This window comes from Notolepis coatsorum, assembly GCF_963971535.1.
Source record: "Notolepis coatsorum genome assembly, chromosome: 5".
Lineage (NCBI taxonomy): Eukaryota > Metazoa > Chordata > Actinopteri > Aulopiformes > Paralepididae > Notolepis > Notolepis coatsorum.
The window spans coordinates 155,445,158-155,470,606 of record NC_140169.1 but is presented as its reverse complement, the minus strand read 5'-3'; the positions used below and the strand labels follow the sequence as shown (position 1 = coordinate 155,470,606).

The 25,449-nt window shown below is 44.5% G+C and overlaps 1 protein-coding gene across 1 annotated transcript in view; it reads right to left on the bottom strand.

Moving 5' to 3' along the window:
• Positions 1–25,449, bottom strand: part of agps (alkylglycerone phosphate synthase) — a 141,471-nt gene that overhangs the window by 72,121 nt on the left and 43,901 nt on the right. Inside the window, exons 3-8 of the mRNA XM_084315228.1 lie at positions 20,856–20,946; positions 19,665–19,785; positions 17,710–17,784; positions 9,971–10,042; positions 8,718–8,797; positions 3,053–3,133 (exon numbers count right to left, since the gene is read on the bottom strand). Of these exons, the coding sequence (XP_084171354.1) occupies positions 3,053–3,133; positions 8,718–8,797; positions 9,971–10,042; positions 17,710–17,784; positions 19,665–19,785; positions 20,856–20,946 (520 nt within the window). The remainder of the gene's footprint in view (positions 1–3,052; positions 3,134–8,717; positions 8,798–9,970; positions 10,043–17,709; positions 17,785–19,664; positions 19,786–20,855; positions 20,947–25,449) is intronic.

Below are 25,449 nucleotides of genomic sequence, written 5' to 3'. Positions count from 1 at the left end.
ACAGCACGGCTAAACCCTGGCTAGTGGAGACGAGGCCACAGCACGGCTAAACCCTGGCTAGTGGAGACAAGGCCACAGCACGGCTAAACCCTGGCTAGTGGAGACAAGGCCACAGCACGGCTAAACCCTGGCTAGTGGAGACGAGGCCACAGCACGGCTACACCCTGGCTAGTGGAGACAAGGCCACAGCACGGCTAAACCCTGGCTAGTGGAGACAAGGCCACAGCACGGCTAAACCCTGGCTAGTGGAGACAAGGCATTCGTTTAAAAGTATATGCGCGTTCGAACAGTGGGGTAGGTCTAAGTTTGCAGCACATCCACTGAGCTCGCCGCTGTACTTCTTGAGAGCTGTAGTATAAGGGTTAGACGAGACCCCGGGGTGCCCCCCCACCCTCCCTCCACCAAGCGACCCCCGCCGCCAGAAACGCAGACCACAAGACTCACGCCTCCACATTTTATTACAGGCCAGCTTTTAACGCAGGTCCATCTGCTGTGTGGGAGCAGCGCCTGGCGGAGCTGCGGAGTCCGTTTGAGATGCAGCTCACGCATTCCTCCACATCAAACACCGCGCGCTCTCCAGCTCCCCATCTTTCTGCATTAGCTTGATGGTGCCATCTGCTCGCAGCCGGCGCCCCCCGTCTCTAATCTCCCTCTACCCCTTCGGTGCTGCGTGGCTCGGCCGGCGCTCCGGACGCTGCGGGTTTGAGACCTGCTGTCAGACAGACCCGTGCCGAGGAGCTGCTGCTAGGTGAACGGAGCCAGGAAACCTGCGTGTGAATCAATTCACGTGATTTATTCCCTTTTTTAGTTTTATTTTTTTTTTTATTTATTTAGTTATTCATTCGAGCGAGGCGAGTGCGTTTGTGAAATGAGTCTTGACGTTTTTACGTTTTAAAATCTGCAGTTGGATGCTAAAGTATTTGGGACAGTGACAAGACGTAGCATTCATGTGTACCCGGCAGTGACAAAATGTTAGTTTTAATAGTATATTTGATAGACAACATCATTTTTATGTATCAGAGACAGACAAAATATTATTTTTAGTAGTATTTTTATGTATCACAGACAAAACATTATTTTTAGTAGTATTTGTATGTATCAGAAACGCAGGTAGTATTGTCATAGGTGACTGTCTTTTTAAGATGTTTTCATGTACATATCTATGTGTATTGTATTGTCCCAGTAACAGCAGGGACCATGATAGAGATAAGTCCTGGACTTTATGATGTCATCCTTGACACTAAATAAAATGCATTATTATTATTATTATTCAAAGTGCTTTTCAAGAACCCAAAGACGCCAACAGTGAGCAAAACAAATGAACAGAGAAACAAAGAACCACAGGGAATAAGCAACAGTATGAATATGCAGGACATAAAACCACAGGTAACAAGTAACAAATACAGAGTCCATCAGGGGAACAGTCAGGGAAGTAAGGAAACCGAGGGGAGAGGGGGGGGGGGGGGGGGGGGGGGGCAGGAGAGGAAGAGAAAGTAGGGAAGGGGAAGGGGGAGGTGGTAGGTTGGAGGAGGGTGGTTATGGGTGGGGAAGGTTGTATGCTAGGGAGAACAGGTGGGTTTTGAGTCGGGATTTGAAGGTGGAGAGTGAGGGAGAGTCTGAGGGAGGGTGTTCCACAGTCTGGGTGCAGCTCGTGAAAATGCCCGGTCACCAAAACTTTTTAGTTTGGATGACGGGACGGTGAGGGAAGCAGTGGAAGAGGACCGGAGGGAACGGGAGGGGCGGTAGGGGAGAAGGAGGTCAGTCAGGTAGGGGGGGGGGGGGGGGGGGGCAGGCTATGGATGGCTTTGAAGGTGAGGAGTAGTGTTTTGAAGTTGATGCGTTCCTTGATCGGGAGCCAGTGGAGGACAGGAGTGATGTGTTCGCGGGACCGGGTGTTAGTGAGGAGGAGGCGGGCGGCTGAGTTCTGGACCATCTGCAGTTTATGGAGGGAGCGGGAGGTGATGCCAGTGAGGAGGGAGTTGCAGTAGTCGAGGCGGGAGGAGATTAAGGAGTGTACGAGGGATTCCCGTCTGTTGCATGAATGAAAGTGAATTTCTTTACGACACGTGCCTTTATTTGCCGTGTCAAATAAACCAAACTAAAAACGATGTCAAAATCGGTGGATTTTCTTCTGCGCCAGATCGACATCCCCCAATCAAACGACGGCCACGCAGTACAAGTACATAACTTCATTGGACATTATTTTCCGTGTGTTTTTTCTACCATAATGTTGAACTATTATCAGAACAACGACATCCAACCGTACATCATCTTTTGATGTAGCAACAAAACGGGCTCAGCGGCTAAACGACCTGCAAACCGAGGGGATGTATCCCCCACGGCTCCTCTCAGGACCCAGGGTTCACAGACATTGCTAAATGAAATGCAAGGACTTTCAAGTACTTTTCCAAGCACTTTCATTTTAAAAGGGCATTTAAAAAGGATCCAATTCAGTTTTAAGTATTTTTTATACTTTTTATTAGTATTATTTATTTTATCCGATCCAATATTTATGGCTTAAAACCAATTTCCAACAGTTTGAAATCCAGAAATAGCATTTCTTTTACTAGACATTTTTTAATCATTGATGAAAAAACTTTCAATGCCAATGGTTGGTTGAATTCCAAGGACTTTTTAAGCACCTTGTTTAAAAAAATGGGTTTTCAAGCAATTCCAGGCCTTGACTTTTTTTTTTTTAAGTACTTTAAGGACCTGGTGTGGACCCTGATGACCAGTCTCCTCACGTCAGACAGTGTTCCTGGTTCTCTGCCAGACGACACTCACTCATCGCATCAGCGATTATATTATAACTGCATTATAAATAAAACGAATCTAAAAGAACGCACATCTTGCAGCTGTCTCAAATATACGGGCCTAGATGGCACTGGTCTTTTCAGAAAACGGCGACAGCGATGTGAATATGAATCCGGGGGCGTTATATTGTTCAGCACCAAATCTGCACCCTCTCTCAGGGCAGAACATGTTTCTAATAGTCGGCATGCCGGCTGGAGGACGGTGTGGAGCCGTTTGCATGTTGATGAGGGACGCTTACCGCTCGCTCCAGATCCTGCCCCACGATGCCAGCTTCAATGTGGGCCGTTAAATTCTTCTCGTCGATCCACAATATGCGGTTCTGCAGGGTGAAGAGGAACAGAACGGGCAACGTGAACTTCCACAGCTCGGGCAGCATGGTTCATTTATTTGTATTTATTGTTATTTGCATTCGGGAATAAAAAGTAAAAGAAGAAACTGTTAAAATGTGCAGGAAAGGTCATAAAGTCCAAGGGCTTATAACCGACCGGACCCCCCCCCCCCCCCCCCCATCTTAAATAGAACTACCAATTTTTTTGCTCAACTCTACGTGACTGTACAGTAGGTTTTTAATTATATAAAAGATGTGCTTGTGTTGACGGCGTCTTCTGGTGACTTTAAACACAGCTTTTACCTTAGTAAGGTGCTGCAAGAACAGCGTGCATTGGATAAAGTGTGAGGGGATACCAGAAGATGCATTTCCTGTTTACTGCAGAGTGGAGGGACTGGGAGACCCATGTTACTGACCAGACACTATCAGTGATGGCTGTTTACTGCAGAGTGGAGGGACTGGGAGACCCATGTTACCGACCAGACACACTATATCAGTGATGGCTGTTTACTGCAGAGTGGAGGGACTGGGAGACCCATGTTACTGACCAGACACTCTATATCAGGGACGACTGTCAGAATGTAGAGCTATTATTGTACACCACTTAAATTTAGAAAAACACTTACAGCACCTTCAAAGCTTAGTGGCTTTTAAGCTACTCAGTTTCCCTTAACATCCAATCCCCCGAGCAGCCCTCTGGTTTCAGCCACTACCCTCCACACACAGCGTGAGCCCTGCTCACACACACATGCCATCAATTATTCTCTGGGGGTAATAAACCCTGCTCTCCCGCCACGGCGCTCCTTTCATGTGCCTCCCTCGCAACTGCCCGACCTCCGACCATTGACCCGGTGCACCGGTCACTGCTATCTATGTCTCCCAAAGGGGGGGGCGCGACTTGTATATCACCTCCACCTGGGGCAAGGGTCACGGGGGGCCGTGGTGTGTGTGCCGGGGAGCGACGTGGCACCGTGTCAGGGTGTGGTGACGTCGCCGGCGGTGACTGAGGTCTTGGAGGAGCGCTATTGGCTAAAGGAGCGTGATGGGTGTCGCTGCGGAGGTCTAGGAGGAGCGATATTGGCTAAAGGAGCGCCCACCACACCCCACCCCCGCCCGCCCGAGATGCTCGACGTCGTCAGTGATAAAAGTTCTTACCCCCTAGAGGGAATCAATTATTTTACAGATCTAAGATGTAATGGAAATAAAAACATACAAAAAAAAATATATATATATATAAATAAATGAACCCATTCAGCGCCATACGAGTAACGTTGAGTTATCTCGCCAGCGGTTGAGCACCATACCAGATTACAGTCGGGTTTTGGTCGTTTTCTCTTTTATTCGATTTTTTTTAATTTATTACAGGCTCACAGACCTGTGTTAGTGGTGGAACTCATTCTGAGACCAGAGAGTGCAATACCAGCCGAATCCTGCTAGGTGGCAGCATCGCCCACCCTTTGAAACCTTATTTTACACTGTGTCACATCTAATGTCGTCCGGGCGGAGAATTTAGACCAAGCCAAGTAAATAGCTTCATCCGAGCACTTTGAAACACGTTCAGCACACTTGAGGCATATCTTGTGCCACTTCATGTCAGGGACCCGATCGACATCAATACTGGAAATCGCGATCAGACAATTGGAATATTCTTTTTGGAATAACCCCGATCAAAGGTAAGGACTATCCGACGTCAATTCCACCTTGATCCTACAATGATTTCATATAGATCCAGCCGATCAACATATGTAGTATTCAAAACGAATGCCGTTGCTGGCGATCAAAGCATAAAAAAACGACCCCATGAATGACGATCATGCATTCATGATGAAACATAATACCCATTATATACCTTTGATTGGAAATAGTAGCGTGTCCAGGCGAGCAACGCGAACGCTTTTAGCTAAATTCACATATCGCTCCATAACGCAGTTACCAGGAATTAGCCAGGTGAAACTATACAATATTCACCACGGTATAACACTCAAACGTATACATGATTTTTTTTTTATTTTTTTTTTTTTTTTTTTCACATGTTGGACGAGGGATAGTTACTGTCAAATGAGCCATAGTATTGTCTCCATAGCTATAATATAGAATATAGATATAGCCCTGCAAACACCACGACGCACAGTGAAAATCCCTATCTCTTACAGCGGTGGCCCATTGAGTACAAGGATGGATAAAACGGCTGGCCGTGAATGAGTTAAAGGCCCAATCTGTGATCCAAACGTAAACAAATTCGGAGCCCCAAACACAAAATAGTAACAAGGACAGTCTCTTGGCTGACAGGAGGAGCATGTTCAGTGCTAGGCTCACTACCTAAATGGAGCACTGAACGGCACAGGAAGTCCTTCATTCCGACAGCCATCAGACTATACAATGCATCAGTGCCTCACTGCATCACTAAGCACAGAGTGACAGTTACCATCTTCCTGGACTCTTACTTTTGAAACAGCACTGTGCAATACTACACCTACTGTAGACCTCAGTATATTCTTACTGTATATTTTATTCCATTTTTATTCTACTCTTATCTTAGGCAATTTGATTTGTTTTGTTATTCTTATTCATGACCCGTCTAAATGTTTAATGTTGAGCGATTTGCAGTGTCCAATTTCACTCAGGATAATAAAAGTATTTCTATTCTATTCTATTCTATTAATTCTCTAGTCCACTGACTGAGGTCTTGGAAAAACACGACACCAGGTAATCCAGTTTTAAAATGTTCTGTATCCCAGGGCCGCTTGTCAACACTGGAGTAAAAGTTACAATGAGTTAAGAAAGTTTCAAAAAGCTTGTTTTCCATCTACAGAACAAACTCTTCAAGAATGTGAACACAACCCCACATTCTTATGATAACATTTTTTTTTAAATGGTTTGGGGCTTTAAAATGGATAGTTTGGATTTTTGGACATTAAAGTGAAATACTTGCCAGCGGATGCAAAGCTATTTGCTTACTTTTACAGAGTCTTGTGGTCCGAGTTCTGGCTGGTTTCCCCAGTGAACCGGAAAGCAAACGAGGTATTGAAACCAGAACGTTTTCATTCACAACACGCAGGCAACAGGCTTCCCTGTTTCTAACACGGCAATAACGTCCCCCAGCACTTCAGATTCTCCAGTCACTATTCTGCCCTACGAAGAAAGACGTAACTTCTGTTTGACTTTGTAGAGCAGAGTCCTCCTCTAGATGTGTATTTATACCACTATATCTGTACCTCTCTACATGTGTATTTATACCACTATATCTGTACCCCTCTACATGTGTATTTATACCACTATATCTGTACCCCTCTACATGTGTATTTATACCACTATATCTATACCCCTCTACATGTGTATTTATACCACTATATACGTACCCCTCTACATGTGTATTTATACCACTATATACGTACCCCTCTACATGTGTATTTATACCACTATATACGTACCCCTCTACATGTGTATTTATACCACTATATACGTACCCCTCTACATGTGTATTTATACCACTATATACGTACCCCTCTACATGTGTATTTATACCACTATATACGTACCCCTCTACATGTGTATGTACTATACTACTATATCAGTACTGCCCTACAAAGGCAAACTATATTAACTGAAGTTACTTACAATTCTTTTTTTATAAAAACAAAAAGCTGGTAGGGCGGCTGGGTGGCGCAGCGGACATTGCACTCGTCACCAACGCAAGAGACACCGGGTTCGAATCCGGCTGTCGGCGTTTCCTCCGGCTTGGGCCGGCCGTCATACTGGCTCAATTGGCAGAGTCAGCGGATGGAAGTCGAAGGGTGGTAATCTGGACGATGTGGACAGCGACTCCTACAGGTCGGTTCGGGACGCCTGCACAGCAGAGACAGGAAATGGCGGGGGTAGTGCGAGCCTCCCACACGTCACACCTCGCCAATGAGAGTCCACGCTGGCAGGTGAAAAGATGAGACAGGCTGCCTCCTCGTGTACCGGAGGGGACACGTGATGCAAGGCTTCTATCCTCACTACAACCGGCCAGTGGGGGGCATATGAGAGCAACGTTCAAGACAGGGGAGGGTAGAACTGGCACGAGAAGTAAATTGGGATGGGAGTAAAATAGAAAAGAGAAAAACTGGATAAAAATAAATAAAAGCTGGTGTCGTACTACACGCTGGAGCCGTTTCACGGGTAGCGCAGCCCGTCAGCTGTCAGACCGTGGTTGTGTTTTGGAGGTGGTTAACCCTTTGCCTGCATGTTGTGGTGTGGGTTTGGTGATGGCGTTTGCCGCCGGTCTAAAAGCTTCCCAGTTCATTCGGCCAAGACTCTGCTTCGACTACATCAGTTCATACAATTTAATGTGCTTTAAAGATCTGAACAGTCCCTTTAAGCCGGTTGGTGGGAACGCCACGTGGACGAGCGGCTCCCACATCCAACCGCTCGGAGGAATTAGCACTGACCCAGGATCAGTTTTACCCGTCGGATCATAATAAATCAGACTGGGTAGGAGAGCTGCTCTATGCTCCTGGATCAGCCGGTTTTGAAAAAAAAGGTACAGGCAAAAACACCAGCCTCATCTTGATAAATATGGCATAGTATGGCTGGTAAATCAGTCAATTTCGCTGGTCAGGTCAGAGTTCAATCAGTCTTTTTCAAAAAATAAAGAAAATCCCCCAAATGTTTTTTAGTGGGCCAAGAAATGTAATTGGCCGGCGGGTGAATTCCTGACTGCATTGGTCAGCGGCCACTCGTCGACCCCAGGCAGCTTCAGAAGGATCAATAATGAATGTGATTGATCTTGGAGTGTGCGACTCTCAAGATAATGTATAATAGTACCGCTTGTGTATTGCTCGTGTGTGTGGGTGTGTGTGTGTGGGTGTGTTGTGAGCACGTAGGCTCATGTTGTATATTTGTGGCGTTTGTTCCGTGTCAGTTTGCCTGAGGGCGAGGGGACAGGGTCAGGGGCGGAGCTTCCTATAGGCGGTTGCCTAGAGCGCCACCCAGAGGGGGGCACCAAAAACTGCATCCAGCACAAAGAAAAATACGATACGTACGTACGTTTTGATACGATAATATCAACACCAAGATGGAGAACATGGTTACATGTATATATATTCCGTTTACAGTCGCTTGCTGAACTCTGTACAACGCGCTTACGATCGTGCAATGAGAGATAATCGAACGAGAGCACACACTTTAAATAAACACTCACCGTAACACCCACTTTACCACACTTATATTATATTTGTATCTAGCACACTCCCAGGAGCTCATACAGAAAAAATAAAAGAATTATGGAAAAGTATTCTGTACTTTACTATGACAATTAATAAACAAACTTGAAACTTGAGACGCCCTGCAGTGTGTCGCTTGGATTTGAACAGAGCAACAACAACAGACCCCAGGTCAGTTAGTCGCCTACCATCTGTGTGTTGCTTGGGTTTGAAACGAACAACAACAACAGACCCCAGGTCAGTTAGTCGGTCACCTACCATCCGTTTACTTTGAACAGAGGAGCAACAACAGACCCCAGGTCAGCCACCTACCATCCGTGTGTCGCTTAGGTTTGAACAGAGCAACAACAGACCCCAGGTCAGCCACCTACCATCTGTGACGTGTCCAGGGAGACGATGGAGCGGGTCTCCTCCGGGGGGCACTCTAGAGCACAGGACACACTGGTCCCTCCTGGAGGAAGGAAGCAACCACAAGCGGTATAAATCAATGCTAATAATAATATGCAATGCCGAGTCAGCCAATGGGAGAGGGGGGGTGTGACGCTGCTGGATGGATGTGGCGTCACATGGAACGGGGAGGCCGTCTGTGTGTCACACCCAGGGTTCCCACAGACATTGCAAAGTGAAATTCAAGGACTTTCAAGTACTTTCCCAAGCACTATTTTTCTTTTTAAAAATGGCATTTTTAAAAGGATAATTAACTTTTAAATGCAGTTATTTTTATTGAAAAATTATAATTTCCAATATTTATGGCTTAAAACCAATTTGCGACAATTAGTTACACTTTAAATAAGAAATTTAATTTCTTGATTCAGAACAATTTGTTCATGGATGAACAACTTTCAATGCGAATGGTTGATTTGAATTTCAAGGACTTTAAGCACCTTGTTAAAAAAAATGGGCTGTTGAGGAATTCCAGGCTGTGGCTTTTTGGGTAAAAAAATCAAGCACTTTAAGCACTTCAAGGACCTTGTGCAAACCCTGGTTACACCCCAACATCTCAGTACAACGGCTAATTGAAACTGGATTAACCCTTTCACTGCCACACGACAGCACGTTAACCCTTTCACTGCCACACTACAGAAGGTTAACCCTTTACTATCACAATACCGACGGTATATCTTGTATGTCATAAATGTCTGGATGTAACAGTACTGTTTATCTGTATGTCGTGTATGTCATAAATGTTACGATGAATTGAAAATGGGGGACCCTGATGTAAACAAGACAAACGTCTTTCTCTGGTCTGCATCCCCTTAACAATTGTGTATTGAGCCGTACTGTATTGTACCCATTCTGCAATCTGTTAAAGTTTTCAATCAATCCAGATTTTAAAGCAGCGGTACAACGACACCTGGCCGTATGCGAGTGGACTTTATCCGCTAAAAATAAACAGTGTTGTCAAAGTCTCATATTTTTATACTCAAAGAGTTAATTATATTGTTTACACAGTTTATTCTTCTAATTTTTATATTCGTATTTTATTGCCTATATTTATGTCTTTCTACCATTACCCTGCCCATACCTGTACCTCCCCTCCACCCCTCCTCCATGCTGCTATGACGCCCGAATTTCCCACAAGGGGATCAATAAAGGAATATCTTAATAGCATATGAAGACTTACCTCCAAATGGTATCAAACAAACATCGTGCTTGCATGCAAGCTCAACAATCTTCACCACATCATTGTGGCAGGCTGTAAAGGAAGAGCAGTCATACGGTTATTATTAGTTGGGCACCATCACACAAGAACACAGTTCTTCAATCAACATCTGAAATGAAGAAACTACTAGGGATGGGTACCGAATCCAGTACTTAAGGGTACCGACCGAATCACGTGAGATCCACCGGTGCCACATTTCAGTACTGCAAAAAAATATAAAAATCTGTGACATCAACGCTTACTTTCCCGCGAAACGGAACCTATGAAGTGTGCCGCACATTCACGCGCACAATACACGCTTGCCTAGGATTTGACTTGATTCAACAACAAAGCAGTCGTGGACAATGGCAAGCCGAAAACGGTTGCAAGTGTGGTTACACTTTACAAAGCTAGATGCAGACAACGCTCGCTGCAATATTATATAATAACAAATTGTTCCAAATAAATAATAATTTGAAGTTGACAAATTTTTTACAACTGAGGTAGGTAGATAATATTTTTTTTTACTAAAGTACAGAAAAAAAAGGTACCGTTGGGTACCGGTATCGATTCACAGGTACCGGTTCAAACGTGAACGGTACCCAACCCTAGAAACTACTAACCTTCTTACAGTCTTTTACTAGTATGCACTTTGCTACCAAGTAATCTACCTTGTATATATTACTACCTACTATACCAATATGTATATATTACTACCTACTATAATTATGTCTATACTACCGTGCACTCGACACCATCACTCACTATTTGACGAACAATCTTACTTACCCTTAGCTGCCAAGAGTTGCACAGAAGTTGTTTAAGTGGCTTTGGGGTAGAAGAGTCTGCTTAATGACTAAAATGTAAATGAACGCACGTCTCTCGATCAGTCAAAAAATAATAATGACTACTTCCACGATTACAAGAGCGATGCGACGGAAGTAAGAAACGACACGTGGAACGATAAACATTCATAAGGCCTGAAACCATCAGAGCAGGAGACAAGCGTATAGGATGGAGGAAGGGAGGTAGGGGGGGGGGGGTGTAGGCGGGGGGGGGGCTCTGATTCGCCGGGGGGCTTCCTGAGATGGAGTCAGGAACCATGAAGCCGGGGTCTCTGGGGTAGGATGTACGGGGGATCAATAGGAAGCAGCTCCGGCCAATCACAGCGGACTGCGGGGTGGGGGGCTCGGGTGGATCTGCTCGACTGGCCTCAAGCTCTCTCCTCCTCCAGTCCCAACACATTCTGCCTCCCAATTAGAAGCAGGGCTTTTTTTTGCCGGCGGATCACAGCCCCGGCAGACTCGCATATATACAAGCAAGACTTTAACCCTTTCACTGCCACACTACAGAAGGTTAACCCTTTACTATCACACTACCGGCGGTAACAGTCGGTAGTGTGATAGTAAAGGGTTAACCTTCTGTAGTGTGGCAGTGAAAGGGTTAACCTTCCATGTATTGTCGCAGTGAAAGGGTTAAGTAACAACTCAGCAAAAACACACGTTTCCCATCAATAAGAGCTTCGGGGGAGACCGAGAGCGTCGGGTGAAATTACGTGCGTGCATGTCCGTAGCGTTTGTATAGAAATACTTTTAAAATATATATATATCAGGGGGGGCCTGGCTTTCTCCAATCGGAACGCTGTTGCCGGGTGTGATTTGCTGCCCGTTTGGGAGCCTGCTAATCAAGTCCCGGCCATCAGTCAACGCTCATTTGCATGATAAAATAGCGTCCCGGCACAAATAACGTCAGCAAACCAATCTCAGCATCATAACTCAGGGGTGTGTGTGTGTGCGGCGCAGGGTGCCGTGCCGGAGTACCGGGTGTCAACCGTCCTCCCCCTGACACTTCTTATTAAGCCACCACTCATACATATTAATATCCCTACGCCTCTGCCGAGATTAACCCTTTAAATCACCTGAGCGGCAGAGGGATCAGCAGTGTGGGTGGAGGGGGGGGGGGGGGAGAGAGAGAAATAGGACCATTAAAGCCCCGATGTTTTTCCATTTTATTTATTACATTTATTTTTCCTGTGTGTGTATCAATTATGCGTGTACAGTGTACACAGCTTTATGAAGGGAGGGACTGGCTCATGGAAAATAAACGCTCTTCCAAGTTTTTCAGGCTTTTTATGCAACTCCGAACACTGCACAGGTTTTGCAATATGAAGACATAATTCACAGATTTATTTCCAGATTTTTATACATTTAGTCATTTAGCAGACGCTTTTATCCAAAGCGACTTACAAGCTCTGTACAACAAGTCACCAGGAAGGAAAAGGGTCAGTAAGATTGTTCGTCAAACAGTGTTCAACTTCAGTGCTACAGTCTTTAGTGCATAGTAGTATAGACATATTATTAGCATAGTAGGTAGTAGTATAGACATATTAGCATAGTATAGACATATTTAAGCATTACATCACGCGCAGGAGTGTGTTATACGAATTAGATCATGCCTAGGGGTGGTTGTTAGGCCCGAGGCGCAGCCGAGGGTCGTTCGTATAACACACGACTTCAAGTGATGTAATCTTTTATACAATGGCCAAATTCATCCAACCTTATTGCTATACAATAAACAGTAATTGAAGCATAATGGAGATTTATTCAGAAATTTTTTTTTAAGTTGCCTCCGTGTCTAGAAGCAGGTGCGGTGCTTCAAAGCATGCCATCTAACAACAAACTTCATATAAATCCTGCAATGCATTATTGTTTTGACAATGGGTCATGACAAACCAATTACATAATCAAACATTGTATAAGCAACTAACACATTCCACGTGAACTTTTATCGTTTTTTAATGAGTCGTTATGACGATATCAATACATCCATTCATAAAGATTATTGTCCGCCATCTTGGTTTCATTAATAAAAAACACGAATGTCGGAATGATTCGGAAAAAAAGTTATTCGGTTGTGGGCGGGTTCTGGGATCACGTGGAGTGTGTTATGAGAAATAACGTCTGAAAGAAGTGTTTCAGCCAATCAGAATAAAGAAATCTGCATGCCATTGTATAATAGCATAGTAGGTAGTAGTAGACATATTAGCATAGGTAGTAATATAGGCATGGTATATTACCTAGTAGCAAAATAGTGCATAATAGTAAAAGACAGTACAATTTATATTAACACATTGGTTGCCAGCCGGATATGGCGATGTATCGCTTGGATGCCACCACGTTAATGAATGGGAGGACGAGCACATTTGCGAATGCATAAACTATCTTAAATTATGGCTATGTGTCTAATACACCAGTCGCTTATCAATGACTTACTTGCAGTCAACATGTACAAAACGGATTGTTTTTTCATCAGTACATTTCCGTTTTATACCGTTTTGAATAAGAGTATAGTTTCAGGAGTTCTAGTCATTTCAGAGAAATTCCACGAAAATAGCCATTTACTGGAATACACAAAACACGTTGTCATTTTCCGGCTGATTCATTCGTTTTCAAATAAATGCTAGATTATCGATAGTATTTGTGTTCTTATGTACGATACAAAAGCGGGCTGAAAAATCATTTATTCGTGCCACGCTCAGCGCCTAACACGCATGTGAAATCTGTGAAAAACAACTCTGATTAACCCAAAACATAGATCAGATGTTCTGCAAAAAGATGAATCCAATTCCTGATCGGCATTCCAAATATTGATCGCGTTTATTGATCCAACGTTATAGTCCGAAACGCATGATCCAAGCTGCTTCCAGCCTCGCCAGTGTATCTGGTAACACGACACTGCTTGCCAGAGGTGGGGAAACCCTGGGGCGGAGTTTCTCTGATGCACTTTTTCACTCAATCCAATCCAATGATGTGCATTACCATCCGGGAGACGATAGGGGCGGTATTTGCCCTTTGAGCTCAGAGCCATTACCAATGATGATGTCAGGCTGGACGGATGAAAAATTAAGATATTGCTAATAAAATAACTTAAATCTCGTTATTGGCAACCAAAGCGTGGCCAATGTGTTAAGATCTAATTTTATTGCCTATATTTATGTCTTTATTTACCCTGCCCATACTTGTACCGCCCCCCTCCCCCATGCTGCTAAGATGCCCACATTTCTCCAAGGGGATCATCATCATCCCTAAGTATATATATTATTCCTAAAATTGCATTGATCTGTAGTAGCCAATACAGATTTTGCTGCTTAAACTTATGTATATTCATTGATCCCTCATATACATTACAAAGCACAGCTTTGGGTTAATCGCAGAGACGAATCGCATAAATGCCGATTAATGACCTCGGAGCAGGTCCTAAATTATTATTATTATTATTAAAGCACAGCTCACACCCTGGCTTCCACCTGTTGGACCTGTTGCCATCGGGCAGGCGTTACAGGTGAATCATAGCCAGAACAAACGGGCTCAGAGAGACAGTTTCTTCCCCAGAGCCATCACCACCCGGAACTCTAACATGCACTAATAACTCACCTTCCCCCTCCTCTCACACTGCAACATCCTGATGTGCAATATCCACAGTGTAATACCCACCCACTACCGTCTGACACAGATTGTTATTTGTGTATTGCTATTCTGTATATTGTTGTTATTTTGTATATTGTACAGGACTGTAACATTGTCTTATTGTATAGAATTTAATGTTTCTGTATAGGATTTTGCGTTTATCTTTTATTACTTGTGATTTTATTACTGCACCTTAAGCTTGAGTCGCAAATCTCATTGTATGAGAATAAAGTACAAACGAATCTAATCCAATACCAAAAATCTATTTGATAAAATTTGCTTTTCGCATCAAATATTGATATGCGTTTAAAATGCGATTAACTCATTCAGCACCAGAGGGCACTGTGTGGTTGAAAGGCCAACGCTTTGAACTAAAGTATAGGAATACGTGGCGGTGTTGGCAGGGCTATAATGCCCATTTGACATAGAGTATCCATCGTTCAATATGTGAAAAAGAAATAATTTTCTCATCCATACATTCCAGTTTTATACCGTGGTGAATACAAGTATGGTTTTAGGGTAATTCATGGGAGGCTGGTAATAGCCCCCAACATGTATTACGGTATACTAAAAGCATTGGCGTTCCGTCCCTACACGCTACAATAAAAAAATGTAATGCATACGATAGGTATTATGAAAGGGTGGGGGGCATAGATTTTTTTATGCTTTGATCGTCACCAACGGAATACGTTATGGACTAGCGTTACACACATACGCTCGGATCGCAATGAAGGCATGCTTTGATATCATATAGCCCTTACCTTGACTAGGATCTGCCCCAAAAAGAAAATTCCAATTATCTGATCGCGAGTCCCAGTATTGGTGTCGATCGTGTCGCCAACATAATCCGCCATACATCGATCTGGAGCATTTGATGCTCCTCAAGCCGATCGGAACAACCGTTCCCCTTGCCCGACATGGAAAAGTCCGCCCAGACCAATATAAATCGACGCACAGCCCAAGACAGTTTCAAAGGATGTGCAATACCAGCCGCATCCTACCAGGGCGGTATTGGACTTTTGCGATCTCAGACTCATTCCCTATGATAACACCAGGCTCCCTGGATGGAAATATCGAATAAAAGAAATAACCCAACTTTTCTCGGGTTTGGCGCTAAAGCGTTGGAGAGTTAACCCGGCTTATCTCGGGTCTGGCGTCCATCGAGTTAATGAACTATAAAGTCTCGAATTAATTAGATAATTTTTTTATAGAGTCCCACCACTAGTTCAAACCAATCAATCGCTTTGCAAACGGAGGGGGACAGCTAAGGGACAGTAGCTGAAACCGGAGGGGGTTAAACTTCCATGCTGAGTCTTTTAAAGACTCACAGTAGGATTTTCGATCACATAAAAATGGTAAATGGTGCATTTATATAATAGCGCGTTACAATTTGTTCCTCACATTTTACCCATTCACTCACAGACCGACGACAAGAGGCAACCGTGCAAGGTCATCTTGAGCAGTTAGGGGTTAAGTGTCTTGCTCAAGGACACTTCGACACACTGCCCGGGAGGTAATCGAACCGGGAAGCTGCGGATTACCAGACGGTGGAATGATCACAGTGTTGTACTCTGACTGATTTTCAGGACTCGTGACTCGAATTGGACTTGAGCATCGACTGCATTCGGACTCAGAAGGTGCAGATGAGGACTCAGACGTGTACATTATAAATACATAAAGTTATTTATTTTTGTAATAGGCCCCAATCATTTGATTTGATTTATTTATTATTTATTTTTAATCCTCTTTTTCTCCGCCTGATTTTCTTAATTTTTTTATATTTTATTTTTTTATAATTTTTTAAACAAACACATAAACATAAAATTAGATATACAAGCATTAATTAACAGTGCACATCCAATGCAATCACCATTTAAATAAATGTATTATACAAGATATACACCTAATACCCTATACACATGCTCATTGTACATAAGGTGCATCTGGAGTCTTGTTTAAGACGCATTCTGTTCAGTCGTATAGGAGTCCGGTATGTCCTATGAATATAGTTAAGATTGATTTGTTGATGGTCCGGGTTACGTGACGCAAGTCGGACATTTGCTCCGTCTGATTTTCTATGCTTTTCTCCCCATCCCAATTTAGTAGTTATGCCAATTTCCCCCCCTCCCCTACCTGGTCGTTGTGCGCATGTTCCTCCTACTGGTCGGTACAAGGGAACCCTGAAGTCCACCACATGCTTCCTCCGACACATGCGGAGACAGCCAGCGGCTCTCTTTTCACCTGGCAGCGAGGACTCTCATTGGTGAAGCGTAACGTGTGGGAGCAGGTCACGCTGCCTTCACCACTTCCTGCCTTTCGCTGAGCAGGCGCCCATACCCGACCTGTAGGCGTCGCTGTCCACAACGCCAGATTACCACCCACGGCTTCTCTCCTGCTAACTCAGCCAAACGAGTTAGTATGAGGATCGGCCCAAGCCGCAGGCAATGCTGACTCCGGGAGTCGAGACCACAGCCTCTTGCATTGGTGACGAGCGCAATCTCCGCTACCCGACCGCCCCAAGATTTTATTTATTGATTGGCTAGTGCATTTGTTTGGCTATTGTGTCACAAAGTAAATCAACTCCACTCTGTCATTTATGTTTAATGTAGAACCTTTTTTTATTTGTACGTCAGCTCTGTGACTGCCAGAGTGGAGTGGACTCAACGTGATGACTTGGGTAATGGGGACTCGACTCGGGCTCTTCTTTGGTGACTCGGATTTTGACTCTGGAGTTGAGATTTAGTGACACGACTACAACACTGCACACAACCACAAACAATTAAGATGGAATAAGAGCGCCGTTCACTGGTCGGCCGCCGGACTACATGACGTGGTTATTCGTACTCCAGGTCCTGTGTGGTTGGATCCACACGGTCCGCGTTTCAAAAAAAGGCTGTTAAGCGCAGCGACGGCACTAGGGATGTGTACCGAACAGAATTAAGGGTACCGATTACGGAGTACCGGTTCACGTGAGTGCCACATTTCGGTACTGTAAAAACAAAAACCGAAACGAAACCTATGAAGTGTGCCGCACGTTCATGTCAACAATACAGGCTTATCTAGGATTTTACTTGAATCAACAAGAAAGCAGTCGGGGCAATGGCAAGCCGAAAACTGTCGCGTGGTTACACTTTACAAAGCTAGATGCAGACAACGCTCGCTGCAATTATATATTAACAAATTATTAATTGAATCCACACGGTCCGCATGTCAAAAGGACGTTAAGCGCAGCGACAGCACAGACTCCAGACTCACTTGGCCAGACCACCATGTCTGGGGCGCGTCCGATTTTCCCTTCTCGTAGAGCGAAGATCTCATGTAGGCAATGACCTGCAAAGAACACGCAGGGGGAAACAAAGTGTAAGGGGGTAGCATGTAGAATAGTGCTGTATATCAAATCAAATGTATCTGTAAGGCCCGACAACACACGTTAATGTCCCCATGGGGCCGGACACGTCTTCTTTAAACGAGTCAAGAAGAAACATCACAATAAATCAAGAACAAATTTATCCAAAACATTTTAAATAAAATAAATGAATGCAACACTCCCAGACATACCCCACGCAAAGGTAAGGAAAAACTCACTAAAACCTAGCAATAGGGAAAGATGCACCACAGGCAATGTGGAGGAGAGAAACCTTAGAAGGGCCGTTCAAGAGGGAGCTCCCTTCTTAGATATCGGTGATAGTATATATACATTTATATATTTACTGCATATACATATCGGTCTGAATATACCTGCATATAATCCTTCTATATACCTACTTGTACACCTGCATATATAACCCATATAACTCTGTATGATAGCATGTACAATAGTGCTGTATATACCATATATAGACACACATTTATATATTTACTGCATATACATATCCATATCAGTCTGAATATACCTGCATATAATCCTTCTATTTACTTCATACACCTGCATATAACCCATATAACTGTATGATAGCATGTACAATAATGCGTGTATATATATATACACATATTTATTAATACCGTATATACATCTGTAGATACTATATCTATACATATCCCTTACTAGCTACGCTGCTGGCCAGTATGACTGACTACCATAGTGTCTTATGTACATATTAATATTACAACTCTGTACATACATCCGATTAGCACCATTACTCAGTAGTACTAATTTATATACGTTATACCCAGTTTAAATCACCTGTACATTGTATATTACTATTGCACTTTACTGTTACATTTGCACTCTGGTTGGATGCCAAACATATTTTTGTTGTACTGTACGATGATAATAATAAGTGTTTAGATGCAAAGCAGCTGCTTAGACCTGCGGTTAGCTACACTGCCCCTAGTGGCAGCTCACAGACATGGCACTTTTATGCAAGACTAGAGAATGTTTTGCATCGATGACACCGTTTTTATGTAACTGCCGATGCTGCCGTCACCCTAGTCATCACACCAGCTAGGCCAGCGTGGTAATAAAACTATCCCACCAGGGCTGCTGCTCATGAACAAGATGTAGAGAAAACCAGTGGATTATTGGTGCCATGTGGTATTTTTTTGTTAAATTAAGTGTTAAGTAGCTCTACATTCTGACAGCCATCACTGATATAGTGGCTGGTCAGTAACATGAGTCTCCCAGTCCCTCCACTCTGCAGTAAACCGCCATCAATGATATGGAGTGTCTGGTCAGTAACATGAGTCTCCCAGTCGCTCCTGCTCTGCAGTAAACAGCCATCACTGATACAGAGTGTCTGGTCAGTAACATGAGTCTCCCAGTCGCTCCTGCTCTGCAGTAAACAGCCATCACTGATATAGTGTGTCTGGTCAGTAACATGAGTCTCTCAGTCCCTCGTGCTCTGCAGTAAACAGCCATCACTGATATAGTGTGTCTGGTCAGTAACATGGGTCTCCCAGTCCCTCCACTCTGCAGTAAACAGCCATCACCGATATAGTGTCTGGTCAGTAACAGTCCATTAGATGTCTCTAGATACCAAGAACATGCAAATGGACATTGTAGAAGTGGAGCAATCTTCCATTTACTTGGGTATGTACTTTTAGGCGAATTTTCAGAATATATGGCTAGGGCTTAAGAGGTTAACATGTAGACTACTTATTATATAGCACCCTTTAAGAAGTCTCAAGTGTGGGTGAAGGGGCCTCCCCGCCCCATTTCCCAGCATGCCTCACCCTGGGGAGGACCCGGCCCATTTCCCAGCATGCCTCACCGTGGGCACGGAACACCCGGTCGTCTGCGTCCATGGTGAAGAGCATGCCTGTGGTCTTCAGATCCTCCACGAAGCCCTCGTTCAGGTTGGGAGGAGCCATGTCGCTGGTATTCAGGACCGGCTGGAACAGAGAGGGCATTAAAGGACCTTTACTCCTGAACATGGGTTCCAGAGGGTTCTAGAGGGGTTCCCCAGGGGTTCTAGAAGGGTTCCCCAGGGAAATAATTACTAACTGGTTTCTGTCAGCTTCTCAGCTTGCAGGTTTATTCAGGCCACTTCATTTCACCTCCAAGTTGAGAAAATGTATACAGGGTAGGGGTGTAACGATGCAACCTCACAACGATTAATTTCGATTATTCAAAAAGAACATTAAAAAAAATATAATCGTTTATTTCGATTATAATAGATTCCAACATATTCAAATCGATGCATCGATTCTAACTAGCGATGCTCGATATTGGCTTTTTTACCGATACCGATATTGTCCATATCAACCGATATCAACAGATACCGATATATGCAGGGTTCCCCCCCTCCCCCCCCCCAAAAAAACTTAATAATTTCAGGTAATTAACATTACATATGTCTTGTTGTGGAATTAACATAATGCATATTTGACAATAAATAAAAATCAGAATTTGTTCTTACTTGCCTGTGCAAATAAAAGTTATAGAAATGTAAGACATTTTGAAAACGATTATTTTCGATTATTTTCCGATATCACATTTTAATGCCAATATCGGCCGATAATATCGGACATCCCTAATTCTAACACATTAGAATCGATGCATCGTTACACCCCTAATACAGGGTATCTGCAAGTTTCAACAAGTTAGAACACACTTTTTAAAAACACACTAGAGCTAAATTCAATACCAATTTCACAACCATACTAGCAAGAAACTGATGACACTGATTGGGCGGCTACACATGCACTGCGACCCGTAGTTTGAGAACCGCTGCTTTAAGTCATGGAATATAAGTGTACTGTAACTCCCCTATACGCCTGCATGTTCTGTGAGCCATAGGGGCAGGCGATGATTCTCGTTGTTTTGACAGTACGAGGACAGCACTGCTAAAGGGGGGGGGGGGGGGGGGGGGAACACAACGTTGTGGTAAAATCATTATCAGACACGACGTCAATCACAACGGGAGACGCAAGGAAAACAAACAACCATGAACTCCACTCACCGTGGGGAGGGTTTTGTGCTGCAAATTGGCCCCCAGATTGCCTTCGAACCAGGCCAGCAGACTGGGCAGGACCGTGCCACTCAGCCGGTACCTGGGGATGCAGGGAACAGAACATCGGCGCCGTTAAAACCAGCGGTCCAGATGGGCGCGTTCCATTTCCTGTAATGGACAGACAGCCAACTCTCCCAAGCACAGTTTTGTGGTATTTAAATCCAAGCCTGGTCTCTGTATACATAGTGGTGTTAAGGTTTAGTCTCAAGTTTAAACTCAACATTTGCTTGTTATTTCTTTTTTATTTTTTTATTTTTTTGAACCTAGGCCTGGGATTTCTAGCCGTAGTAAGTAGTATAGATAGTGATGCACCGATGTGAAAATTGCTGTTCTGGTCGATACAGATATCTGTGTAGAAAACAGTTTATGATAATCAAATAAAGAGCTATTTTCCAAAACGCATATTTTTTTAAACTTTTGTAACTTATTTTCAGAAATGACTGATATTTTGAAAATATTTAAGACCAAAACATGAAAATTTATATCGGCCCTATATTGATATCGGACAGATTTGATACCGTGTAAAAAATCAAATATTATATCTGCGGCCGATATATCGTGCATCACTAAGTATAGACATAGATGCATGTATTGTCTACACTATCAGGGTTCCCACAGACATTGCAAAATGTAATTAAAGTACTTTTCCAAGCACTATTTTTCATTTTAAAAGGGGCATTTAAAAAAAAAAGATACAATTAACTTTTAAATGCCGTTTTTAATAGAAAAAATTTTGATCCAATATGTATGGCTAAAAAAGCAATTTCCGACAATTAGTTACACTTTAAATATAATTTTAACATTCGATTCAGAAATGTTTAATCATGGATGAACAACTTTCAATGCGAATGGTTGATTTGAATTTCAAGGACTTTAAGCACCTTGTTAAACTTTTTTTGCTGTTTCGAAGGAATTCCAGGCCTTGCCTGTCAAAAAGCAAGCACTAAAGGACCTTGTGCAAACCCTGTACCATGTACAAGAGCGTAGCACTCAAGTTCGACACGGTTTGACGAACAATCCCATTGAGCCTCAGCTGCCAGAGTTGTACCGTTCCTTCCTGCTGACTGTGCCACAGAACTTCTAAGTGGCTTTGGATAAAAGTTCGAGCTAAATTACTAAATAATGTAAACCGGGTTCCCACAGACATTGCAAAATGAAATTAAAGGACTTTAAAGTACGTTTCCAAGCACTATTTTTCATTTAAAAAGGATACAATTCACTTTTAAATGTTTTTTTTATCTACTTTTTTCTCCTCCTTTTTCTGATTTTTTTTTCTCCCCATCCCAATTTACCTCTTGTGCCAATTCTCCCTCCCCTGTCCTGATCGTTGCTCGCATATGCCCCCCACTGGCCGGTTGTAGGGAGGATAGAAGCCTTGCATCACATGTCCCCTCCGATACATGTGGAGGCAGCCTGTCACATCTTTTCACCTGCCAGCGCGGACTCTCATTTGGCGAGGAGTGACGTGTAGGAGGCTCACACTGCCCCCGCCATTTTTCCTGACTTTGCTGTTCAGGCGCCCCAACAGACCTGTAGGAGTCGCTGTTCACAACGACCAGACTACCACCCTTAGACTTCCCACCCGCTAACGCTGCCAATTGAGTTAGTATGACGGCCGGCCCAAGCCGGAGGCAACGCCAACAGCCGGATTCGAACCCGGTGTCTCTTGTGTTGGTGATGAGCGCAATGTCCGCTGCGCCACCCAGCCGCCTTACTTTAGAATATACCTGTATCCAATATTTATGGCTTAAAACCAATTTCCGACAATTAGTTACACTTTAAATAAAAGAAATTCAATTTCTTGATTCAGAACAATTTTATCATGGATGAACGGTTGATTTGAATTTCAAGGACTTTTCAAGCACCTTGTTAAAAAAATGCTGTTTAAGGAATTCCAGGCCTGGACTTTTTTGGGTAAAAAAAATCAAGCACTTTAAGCACTTCAAGGACCTTGTGTGAACCCTGTTGGTTATAGAGTGTGTGGGTTTGAGTCTGATGAGGCCATTTAAACAGGCTGAGCCGCAGTGACCAGGACCGTCTGTGCCATCAAACCAGCCAGCCAGCCAGCCAGCCAGCACACCAGCCAGCACACCAGCCAGCCAGCCAGCCCCTGGTATAATTGAGCCACTGGCACAGTGGCACAGCCGTGGACCAGCCCACCAGGGGGACTGTGTTCTGCCTTTGTCCAGCAGACCATGAAACGCACTCTTTAATGGAAAAAAGCCTCCAGTCACAGAGAACTCTCCGGCAGAGGGAGAGGAGAGCATTCCTCTCTTACTACCATCAGCAGCACGGCCTCAGACCGGTGTACTACGCTGCCCTGCTTTTATCTTCTGACAAAGAATCAGAGTTCAATCTTTTTTTTTTAACTCTACTTTTTTCTCCCATTTTCTATTTTTCTCCCATCCCAATTTCGTATCGTCCAATTCTACCCTCCCCTGTCTCGAACGCTGTTAGGCCATGCCTCCCACAAGCCGGCTGCAATGTGGACTAAGCCTTACATCACGTGTCCCCTCCGGTACTCGAGGAAGCAGCCGTCGCATCTTTTCACCTGCACAGCGCGATCTCTCAGCGTCGGGGGTCTGCGTTTGGAGGGCACGCCGCCCCCCGATTCTGCTGCGCAGGCGCACCAACCGACCTGTAGGAGTCGCTGTCCACAACGTCCGATCCCCACCCATCAGCTTCCCACCCCCTAATACTGCCAATTGTATTAGTATGAACGACCAGCCAAGCTGATAGCAATGCGGAGAGCTGGGCTCGAACCCAGCGTCTCCTGCATTGGTGGTGAGCGCCTTGCCCACTGCACCACCTAGCCGCCCATCAGAGTTCAATCTTGCTCCATTTTAAAAGAAAGGGGGTATAAAGAATTGCAGTAACTACAAAATCACTGGATAGTCGCATTTTTCCTCAGTTTCAATGTTTGCGTAGTCACTGCGGTTAGCTTCTGCAGGGCAGAATGCAGCCGGCCAGGTTCCATTCAGGACAAATAGTTTAAGTGTTGAGGTTTAACGATATGTAAAATTCATATTGCGATATGAAATAACACTATTCATATGGCAAAGACTGCAATATGGGCATTTTTTTTTAACAATGTTTTTATTGCATTTTTTTCTTTTATACAAACATACATACACTTGAACGTGCTGTATCCAACCAACTTACTGCTTATCTCTTACAGAATGACCTCCTAGACCCTAATCAGTCAGGCTTCAGGACTGGCCATTCCACAGAGACAGCCCTCATTGCGTTCACAGAGGCACTTCACTTAGCGAAAGCGAAAGGCCTCTCCTCTGTCCCGATTCTCCTAGATCCATCTGCAGCCTTCGACAGTCAACCACCAGATCCTCCTCTCGGCCCTCGCAGGAATGGGAGTGACTGGCTCTGCGCTGACATGGCTGTCATCATACCTCAATGACCGCTCCAACCAAGTCATTGAGAGGGACCCTGTCGGCCACCCGCCCCATGCGGACGGGTGTCCCCCAGGGCTCGGTTTTAGGACCCCTTCTCTTCTCCCTCTACACTAAATCACTGGGTAACATTATCACGTCTCATGGCTTCTCCTACCATTGTTATGCCGACGATACTCAACTCTTCCTCTCCTTCCCTCCCTCAGATATCCACATCTCTGAGCGGATCTCGGCCCGTCTGTCCGACATCTCCGCCTGGATGACGACCAACCACCTCAAACTGAACGTAAGCAAAACAGAATTGCTCCACCTGCCGGCCAAATCCTCCCCCCTGACCGACCTTTCCATCACAGTCGAGAATGCAGCTGTGACCGCGTCCCCGACCGCCAAGAACCTTGGTGTTGTCCTAGACGACCAGTTGAACTTCTCTGCTCACATGGCAGCGACAACCAGAACCTGCCGATTCCTCCTGAGCAACGTCAGAAGGATCTGCCCCTTCCTGACAAAAGAAGCCACCCAACTCCTCGTCCAAACAGTCATCTCCCGCCTCGACTACTGCAACGCACCGCTCGCTGGCCTCCCGGCCACTGCCACTAAGCCTCTTCAACTCATTCAGAACGCAGCGGCCCGCCTGATCTCAAACCTACCGAAGTCAGCCCATGTCACCCCACTTCTTAGGGACCTGCACTGGCTCCCCATTGCTGCATGAATCCGCTTCAAGGCCCTCGACCTAGCATACCGTGCGCGTGCAAGCCGTGCATCACTTCCGCAACGGATTTAGTCGGAATTCGGTTTCCGGGTTCCTCCGATTGGCCACTGACCCCACGTGACCCTACCCTATTACACGCCCCCTTATCGACGCGCGTTATGAGACGCTCTACAGCTCTTTCGCCGACTTCCTCGCAGAAGAACAGCTGTTTCCGTATTTATAATATTGGAAACGCCGCGCTGTGAGCGCTGTGAAGCACCTCTGTATTAAATGCCGACAGCACCTCTGTATTAAATGCCGACTCATCAATCAATAACAACATTAACGATAACGTTAACGTTAGCATTAGGCTAACGCCAAGCTGTAATGTTACCAGTCTCACGTCTATCTGCTAACGTTAGCATTAGGTAATAACCGGTTTAAAATG